Below are 10,269 nucleotides of genomic sequence, written 5' to 3' on the forward strand. Positions count from 1 at the left end.
ACTAGGTTGTTTCATTACCTTCTCGGGGTCGTATCCACCGATGATGGTCCCAAACGAATAATCCTCATTGTACTCCTTTTTGCATTCGTCCAACAGGCCGCTATTATATTTTATGAATTTACGTAAATACTCTTTTGTTATTTTTACTGCTTCGTCAAGTGATCTAGGTGACTGTATCAAGCAAAACAAGTGGTCAGTTTATGATTTAAAATTAAATATCGACTTACAAAGCTGAGATATAGGTGCTCATACATGTCGACGCACGTGAAGGTACATTTTCTCCCAATCTTTATTAAACCCCATACATGTGCAAAATAAGTTTATGCTGGAAGACAGGCTCTTAATTTTTTCTTTCTCGTCTGTCACTGAAAATATAAGATTTCAAGCGTAAACATTCATGGTGTTTGGTAGCTAAAAACAAAGGATCGATCAAGAACAAACTTACATAGTTTTCCTTGTATTTTGCCATTATGCATACGGCTAGATGTGGTCCTCGAATCTATGCCCATCATGATGCCTCCTTCATATACAAATGCAAGATTGACTGTCCCCTTGACCAACTTCATTGTTTTTCTTCCAAATACTACAGGATCTTACTGTGAACTTTTCTCTAGCCAATTCAATAGAAGATACGATCCAGAGGGCCATTATTTATAGAGAACAATATCCCTTGTTCTAATAGGACTCGGCACTTAAACTAGGAAAGTATAAAACTACATGCCTTGTAAGATAAGGCAAATCTAAAACCAGGAAATCTGAAACCATAAACTTTAACTTGTTAGGATGGTAAAACATAATAGGAAGGTAAAAAAAAAAAAAATTAATGTCTCACTTTTAAATATTAATTCTCAAACTGTCGATTGGGGCCCAGAAGAAAACGAAAACAAAAGTGAGCCCATTGAATCATTGATGACGACTACACCAAAGTTAGATGGTCTAGGCCCAGAACAGAGACCCAGTAAACGTTAATTTAGAGTGTATAAATTAAAACCCTATCTACTGTCCAATTCTGAACCCTGAATCCTAAATCTTCAAACTCTCTCTACGCCTCCAGTATGATTGTCTATCTGCAACCAATATCCGATCTCGACCTGAACCCTGCCCAACTGAAAACTCTACGTACTAAACTCAAGCACCTCATCCGGCAAGGTCGCTATGTCGAGTTTGAATGTATGCTTTTGATCTTTGTTCTAGGGTTTGGAGGAATAGAATCTGCAATTTGCTTTGTTTTTTTGTCAGTATTTGATTGAATTTTTGCTTGACTCTTGAGTTAGGTTTGATTTACTAATCTAAGGAATCCTAGGGATAAGTCGAGTAGGAATCCTAGGTTACAAATTGTCCTTGGAAAACCTGACCGATAGTAATAAGCGACGAAACTCATCTCACGGAGTAGTTAGATTCAATGTGTGGAGTCGTCAACGCAAACTTGAAAACAAAGCTTGCTTCTATATCTTTGATGTTAAACACACACACACAATTTAAAAAAAAATTAATTCTAGCAAAACTCGTAGAGGAATTATTTTATACATGAAGGTTGTGTGAGCATGAAATTTTTCATTGTTTTACTGGTTTATTTAGTAGTTAGTTTGATTTTGTGAAATTTTTACAAGAAATAAACAATACGATGAAAAAGAAATCGGTTGATTCTCCCCTCCGGTGATTGTTAAAGAGAAATCTACAAAATAAAAGTTGCTATATATTACTGTTCGTATTGCAGCTATCAATAAATAATCATTGCAACCTAGTGACGAGGTTAATTCAGGAATCCTAATTCTGGGAATCATTCTTCTATTACGCTCATCAAATATTCCTTACTTATTTTTTTTGGTTTTATTGTCAGCATCATCACGGAAGTTGTTGGCAAAACATGGATTAATTAGGAGCAAAGGAGAAGCACCGAATGCTCCTGACAACAGCCACCGTGGCTGCGGCCGTAGCGCAACTGGTGAAGGTTTAACTGACAGTCCTCCTTTACCAAAGGGCCATGGTTATATTTCTTTGGGAACCATGGTGGATAAGCATGGTAATGTCTCTGAAATACCTTCTAGCCGTTCTGCTCTCATGTATTGTGGTCTTTGTTGTAAAGAAGGAGACCACTGGACACGAAATTGTCCAGACTGGCATCGACCAGAACCAGAACCAGCATCTGCTGTTCAGACCAAGAGAAAAGAATCAAAATCAGTTGTTCAGACACAGAGAAAGAAAAAATCAAAATCCGCTGCTGGCACCAACAACAGCTCATATGAGACCAAAGAATGATGAGAACTGTCCGTCTTTGTGAGCCATGTTTTCTGAGAAGACTACTGGTGCGAAGAGAACAATTAGTCTTTTAAACTGTCTTTAAATGTCATATGCATAGTGGGAAACTTGTTTACTTTACTGTCATTATAACTAGGAAAGTGTTGTCGTGTTTTTTTGTTCATTTTTTAAGGATTTTGTCCGTCAACAGTTAAAATAATGATGGGATTGCGGTCTCCGATTGACTTGCATGCAGTTGAAAGTTTTTGTGAAAAGGTCGTCTTTTTTGGTGGGGAAATTATTTCCAAAGCCATCGATGAGATGGTGGTGAAATTTTTAGAAAAATCTGTGAAGGGACTCTTGGCCTGAGGGAGGGTAATGCATCAAGCCATAAATTGTTCTGTTTTGACAGGGTAGCTAATCTATGGATTTAACCGAGTGATTTTATGCTTGGACTGTGTTTTATTATGTCTTTGGAACGTACTGCTCCTAAAAGCTTCTCAAAGTGACTTTGATACCAGAAATCAAAGGCAACAATGATGTGTGTACAAGGTACCAGATTACATGACCAACATTACGACAGAATCTGTTCATTCAGACAGTTTGATATGTGATAGAATTGTAAGGAAGATTGAAGAAGATGATGAAAAAACCAGAAAAGAGAGAGAGCTTCGTATATTGATGCAGAGAGAATACAACTTGCACACAATACATCAGACTTGTTTTTCTACTTGTACATATTCTTAATATGAGTAACTTTCCATTTTTACCCTTAGCATCCCCCTCAAGCTGATGGTAGGAACTAACATCAGATTGCAACAATAATAAAATGTTGTGATTATAATAGAAGTGAAGATTCTTGCTTCAGCCAGGAGGAATGAGTGGTAGTAACTGAGAAGGATTGTCATGTGGCCAACGTAGACATATACTTGGTTGAGAGGCTTTCCTTAGCTTGAAGTTCTGAAGAAGATGGTAATTGAAAATCATAGTGATGCCTATGAAAACATTATGCAGCACTGTGGCCCCTCTTGAAGCAAATCTGACATTGTAAAGAAGAACCAATAGCAACAGCTTGCCTAGGAGCAAATCTTTGGGGGCAACTTTTAGCAATATGACCAAATTGTGAGCATATTTGACAATTATCACCAGGGAAAGTAACACTCTGATGACGAACTCCACCAGAAAAATCATAGACATGACAACCATTTGAATTCCTCAAGTCTTGGACTTCACAGAGCCAATTGAGATTGTTGAAAATACCACCAGTGTTGTAGCAATTTGAGTTTCCACAACGATTACTAAATCCTCTAGATTGCACAGAACCGACATCTAACTTCCTATATGCATAGCAATTATAATTTCGATATGGTCCATGAGGAAAGTTATGATAGTACCTGCCACCACCTTTACCTTGATTCCTTGGATGAAAATATCTTGTGAGAACCATGTTGTACAATCCTTGAGTATGTGCACTGACATGATGGGATTTAGAAAGCTGACAACCTTGGTTTCTTGTAGCTGTAGGAGTCATTGGAGCAGAGGCAATGATATTTTGTTCTTGATCAAAGAGAGTCTTGGTTTCTTGTAGCTGTTGAAGTAATTGGAGCAGAGGCAATAATCTTCTGTTCTCGATCAAGATCAGCTTCAACATCTAAGAGTAGTGTACGAAGTTCTGGTAAAGATGTAGATGATTCCTTAGTACGAATGATCAATCTGGTAGTTGCATATTCAGCAGGGAGCCCATTCAAGATCAAACTCACTATTTCATCATCGTGAATAAGAATTCCAGCTACAAAGAGTTTGTCCCGAATAGTTTTAAAGCGTTCCATATACTTGTCATACTATCATTACCTTTCCGGATTTTCTGCATGGAGGTCTTTAAACTTTGAAAGTTTAGCATATCTATCTTCAAGGGAATACCAAACTTCTTTTGAGGTTTTACTCCCAACAATGAATGAAAGAGCTGAAGATGACAAAGTACCAGCTAGTAGAGCCATTACGGCAGAGTCATGCTTCCTCCAGTCCTTATACTCTTGTGTAAGCTCATGGGTAATTCCAGCCTCTTGTGAAGGACAAGGGATAGACCCATCAATATATCCCATTAGATCACACCCTAACCAACATTGACTCGAGCATAAATCGCCAAGTTACGTAATTAGTGTCATCTAGCTGAAAAGTGATAATATTCGAGAAGTTGGAAAGGAGATAACTGTCCAACTGATTGCTATTCATGATCCTTGTAGTACCAAATTCTTCTTCACAAGAAACCAAATGCAAACTCACCCAAATTTTCTTCACCCAACTGTAGCAGAGACTCTTGCTTATCCAATACAATTGCAGAAATCACCCAATACTAATTCTGCATATATAGTCTAGCTTCTCCCAGCAACAACAACACAACTAATTCTTTACCAACTTTCAATTTTGGACAATAACCATTTCAAATAGAACATATGCTTCTGTTCAAATGTAGTCAAAATTTCAACTATGCTACAATTATTTGTCCAAGAAGTCACTATTCAGAGAACAAGATTCACAAAACTTTAGCAGAACATATGCTTTACCAGCAAATCCAGACCACCATTTCATCAATTTTCTTGACTACAGTACTTAACCAATTTACTTCTTTCAAATTTCTTTGTCAACAATCAATCAAGCATAGACATCATACTTAGATCAACAAACAATTCGAGAAACCCCAAAATCATGACAGAAAGAAGCTCTGCACTAAAGTCCCCAAATTTCTAGGGTTTGTAAACAGATCAAGAATTCAACTTGTCACTGATGCAAATACTTTGAGCTTCAAAAATTGATGACGAACACAATTCATATAAATCCAAAGCTTCGATGAAGGAAAACAACCTTGAATTTCAACAATCTGAACCTGAATCAACTTGATGAAGATTTCACTTATCTGAACCTAATTGGCTTGAACACTGCAAATTGACGAAGAAGAATGCTGAAGAACTAAGCTAGAAAACTCTTCAATCCTTGAGAGAACTAGCTAGGTCACCGATCGACCTGAGCTCACTGATACCATGATAGAATTGTAAGGAAGATTGAAGAAGATGATGAAAAAACCAGAAAAGAGAGAGAGAGCTTCGTATATTGATGCAGAGGGAATACAACTTGCACACAATACATCAGACTTGTTTTCTACTTCTACATTTTCTTAATATGAGTAAATTTCCATTTTTACCCTTAACAATATGATCCTCTGTCGCTGAATCTGTTCATTCAGACAAAAAACAACTATCAGCCTTTGAGGAACAAAATAATTGGCAACATTGGAATCAGTTTCTTCCAATCAACAATTGGCAACATTGGAATCACTTTCTTACCGGAGGTTGGATCACAGTAATCCCTAATCAAGGTGATGAATCAGCTATACTAAATAAGCCGCAAATTTAAAGTTTTTTTTTTTTTTTTTTTTGTCTATTCCCCAATCTAGAATCATGAAACAGTCACAATAACATCTGGTAGGATTGTAGTAACACAATGTATAACCTAATGTGAGATGTTAATTCATTCATATTCAAAACTCATGCATGGTTGAACTGGTATCTCTATTTTTAGTGAAATGGGTTTGGTTATAAAGGAAAGTCTGATAACTATATGCCATTTCTGGCCATACAACATTACGACAAGTTGAACCCCTGGCCTATTATTGATCTTCTCTTAGTTTTCTCCTTTTCCTTTAAGTGATGGCAGTCTTTCTTCTGTTGTAGGTGGTTATAAGAAAGCTAGCTTTAAAGGTATAAAACGCATCAACACAGCATGATTTACAACGTAACTTGTATTACAATGAGAGTTTGAAGGACGTACCAAAATGTCTAGCTAGCAGCTTAATTTACATTCGAAAAGTTAATTAATAGTAGATTTTAGCTTTGTAGAATAGGTCAATACTCATTCAAAAACCCTCTAATCCTTTGTCCACCTCTACTCAAAAAAGCCTACAGTTTTTTCTAATAACCAATACAGTATCAAGATGGATCTCTCTGTTTTGGTAAGGTAGCTATTTTCGCTCTTATTCATCTATGTCCAAAGCTACAGATATTATATCAGTGCACCCTTCACTTCTTGGTGTACATATGAAGAAATACATGTATAGTGTATAATATTGCAGGAACAGGTACCACTTTTTCATAATAATTCTAGAATGTGTTTCACTTCTGTTAGATATCGACTATGTGCGATTCCCAGTACTTTTTTACACCCCATATATATATTGAAGAATCAGCAGTAAGGAGAAAAATGATACATGAGATCTATCTAAGGATCGAAAAGATGATAAGCTTCCGAAAATGATCGATTTAAAACGCAAAGTCTAATATAAGATATGAAAGAAAGAAATGAAAGTGAAATCAAAGGAATGAAAGTGTATAGCATTGTTGGTTCAGAATAAAGCTAGTAAAATTAGGGAGAATTCTTGGGTACCTTGGTGTTTGCCATACCCCTCATTTTGTTAAATATTTTGGATCATTGGATTAGTAATATATCCAATGGTTCAAAATATTTAACAAATTGGTAACCTGTTTAGCCCTTAGCCTTTCTAATTATGCTACTCATTTCCAATAAGCAAATATGTTAACACAAACTACTAATTGAATTGAAAACAATAAAGCCAATTAATATTTAATTATCAATTGACAATTCACAATAATGATTTTTCTTTTTTCAAAAAAAAATAAAAGAACCTTCTATCCTAAGTTCACCGAATTACTATTAGTTAAATAGTCTATATTACTAATTAATTTTATTATTAGTGAATTAATGTTTGATTAATGCTTGTTATTAATGGACAATTACACAATTGAAAATTATGTTTTTTCCTTATTAAAAACAAAACCTTCTAACCTAAGTTTGCAAAATTAGTATTAGTTAAGTAGTCTTTATTACCAATTAATTATATCATTAGTAGTTTCGTTAACCAAATATAATTCTTTTTACATGCATTTTATGACAACCACAACAATTAGTGTAAAAATAAATAATATTTGTTTTAAAATGTAGTCAAATGAGAACCACTTTAGGACTTATTTACTCAAATGAGAATCTACTTTACTCTAATGAGAACCTATTACAATTACCACTTTTAGGACTTAATTACTCAAATGAGAACATAATACTTTACTCTAACGAAGACCTTATTTACTTTAATGAGAATTTTTTTTTTCTTTCTAATTACCACATGTGTCCTCAAAGTGATTACATGAGTCCTCAGAGTGGTAAATATTATATAAAATAGAACATGTATGAGAAATGTTAATGTCCATATCTTTACCCGTCCTCATTTGTGTAATAAAGTTCTCCCTTGCATAATGAAAGTAATATATTTGTGTAATGTCCATCGTGGAATTAGTAATTACTCTTAATCGACGTAATTTACCACAAATTCCAACAATTAACAAAAAAAGTGAAAAGTTTTGTTCTAATTATAGTAATTACTCCACCTAAACTAATGTACTAATTTATGGACAATTTTAACAAGTATGACAACCAATTTTGTTGTCAGAGTGGTAAATCTTTATGTTTTTATCATTAATGAAATGATTACTACAATGGCTACACATTTTACCACAATCACAACAATTGATGTAAAAGATGTAACTTTTGTCCTATTTATAGTAATTTACTCAACCTAAACTAATGTACTAATTTATGGAAAATTTAACAAGTGCAACAACAAATTTGTTGTCAAAGGGGTAAATCGTTATATTTTTATCATTAATGGAATAATTACTCAATGACTACCTATTTTACCATAACTGGCAACTATTGGTGTAAAAGCGGTAACTTTTGTTCTGATTGTAGTAATTATTCAAAAACTATATACCATACCAACCATTTTACAATTCCGACGACATTTGTGTTGTGAACATGGTAAAATTAAAATTAGACCAAAAGATATGTAACAACTCAGTATTGTAAGGGGCTTCTCCACTTGATAATCAAGGTTCTAAATTTGATAAAAGTTGTCCAAATATGATATTTACATCTTTGACCACTCAATTACAGGAACCACAACAACTGTTGTCATAAGTCATAATTGTAGTTCAACTATGTGTAATTTATTATTTTGACAATACTTGTTACATGATTTTTAACAATGTTACATATCAAGAAAGAGTGTGTTGTTAATATGGTAAATTTTATTTTTAAAAATGACACATGTCGATATTTAATTGGGTAACCTATTGACCAATTCAATAGGTTTCCACTATATTAATTTACTAAAAGTAAAAAAAAATAAGGGTATGCCATACATCAAGGTACCCAAGAAAATTAGTAGGTAACTGATATCAGAATAGGGAAACTGAGTACTTTGAAGTGTGTCTGCTGCGCTAGAGGAGAAGGTCCCGCGTCTATGCGTTTGTAATATACGGGAAGTCCGGAACCTCTCTAATTACATATCTTATTGAAAAGTATGTCATATTATGGCGACAGAAAATATGTAATATAATATGAGAATGTGACTTTTAATTAAATTTTAAAATAGCTAAGCAAACAAGAAGTTCACTCTATAGTAAGTTGACAACCACTATTTCCAGGTTTCGACTCTGCTAAATCTCATAAAAGAATTAAAATCTTACATTTGGCCTCTCAAAAATAATAATAATAGTTCTTTGAGGATGCGGATGGTATATTTTTTTGCCACTTAGTTAATTAAACTCATTCCTTCAAGCTATGAAACTGCAAAGGGCTTGAGGATTGTTCATCTGCATTCAAGACAAACAAAACACAAACTAATTGCAGATTTTTAATTGAAGAAAATCATGAATTTAGTTGGAAACGTAGTGTGTTCTAATAAATGAATCGCCTGAAACGTATCATCTCACCCTGACTCCGGAGGCTCAAAGTTTACATCCAAATTAATTATAATTCAACACATTATTTTTTTCGGCATGGACGTACGTCCTTCTTCTCGCAGGGAAACATGGTGCGACAATCTCTAAATTGTTGGATTTTGATGATGGTGATGAAATGTAGAAGATGAAGAAGAAGAAACAGAAAACAAAGAAAAGCTACTGATATAGTGATATTTCTCTCTGTTATCTCTAATACAATCATGCGCTTAGTCTATTTAAACTAACTCTGCTAGTACAAAAGCTGTGACAAACATCTATCAAAACTTTGACTTTTACTCAGTTAATGATTCCATGGTGCTCAATGAAACTTCAATCCATATCCGGATAGGAGAGACCGTATGATGGCTTGATGATGCCTAAAAGAAGATCTCAGGGGTAAGATGTTGCTATGGAATCCAAGTACAAAAGACTCCAAAATATTACCAAGTCCTTTTTCTATGACTTCCGTACTGATTTTTTTTTGTTTTATCGGTAACATCACGGTCGTTGTGGGAAAAACATGGAATTAGGAGCAAGGGAGAAGCACCAAATGCTCGTGCCAACAGCCGCCGTTGCCGTCACGTACCTTGGCTGTGGCCATGGCGCAATGGGTGAAGGTTTGACTGACGAGCCTTCTTTTTTTCTTTGAATAAACTGACAAGCCTTCTTTACAGAAGGGACATGGTTATCTTTGGAAACTTCGGAGGATGCGGATCATGAAAATTCCTTTGTAATACTTTCTGCTCTCATGTCTTTGTGGTAAGGAAGGTGACCACTGGCCAAGAAATTGTCCGAACCCGCATCGATCAGTCCCAGAACAAGAACCATGCAAAATCATAATCTGCTGTTCAGATCAGCAAGAAAAACAAAAACAAAAAAATCAATGCAAAATCAGTTGTTTAGACACAAGGAAAGAAAAAATCAAAATCCCCTGCTGGCACCAACAACAGCACATAAGAGACCAAAGAATGATGAGAACTTTCGGTCTTTGTGAGGCATATTTACTGAGAAAACTGCTGGTTCGAAGAGAACGATTAGTCTTTTGAACTCTCATTAAATGTGCATATATATATATATATGGGGAACTTGTTCTTTACTCTCATAAGCTCTCCGTTGCTTGACTTGAAATTGTAGAATTAAGTTGATGTCGCTTTTAAATTCTTTCTTATATATTGCACTATGT

At 34.8% G+C, this 10,269-nt stretch overlaps 1 protein-coding gene across 1 annotated transcript; it reads left to right on the forward strand.

Moving 5' to 3' along the window:
• The first annotated feature begins 843 nt into the window (after positions 1-843).
• On the forward strand, positions 844-3,015 carry LOC121050898. Its single transcript, XM_040512323.1, has 2 exons — positions 844-1,170; positions 1,841-3,015. Exons 1-2 carry the CDS (start codon positions 1,056-1,058, stop codon positions 2,257-2,259), a joined length of 534 nt encoding a protein of 177 aa, XP_040368257.1. The 5' UTR covers positions 844-1,055; the 3' UTR covers positions 2,260-3,015.
• Positions 3,016-10,269: the final 7,254 nt, after the last annotated feature.

The sequence above is a fragment of the Rosa chinensis genome, unplaced genomic scaffold, assembly GCF_002994745.2.
Source record: "Rosa chinensis cultivar Old Blush unplaced genomic scaffold, RchiOBHm-V2 RchiOBHmChr0c30, whole genome shotgun sequence".
In the NCBI taxonomy this organism is placed as follows: domain Eukaryota; kingdom Viridiplantae; phylum Streptophyta; class Magnoliopsida; order Rosales; family Rosaceae; genus Rosa; species Rosa chinensis.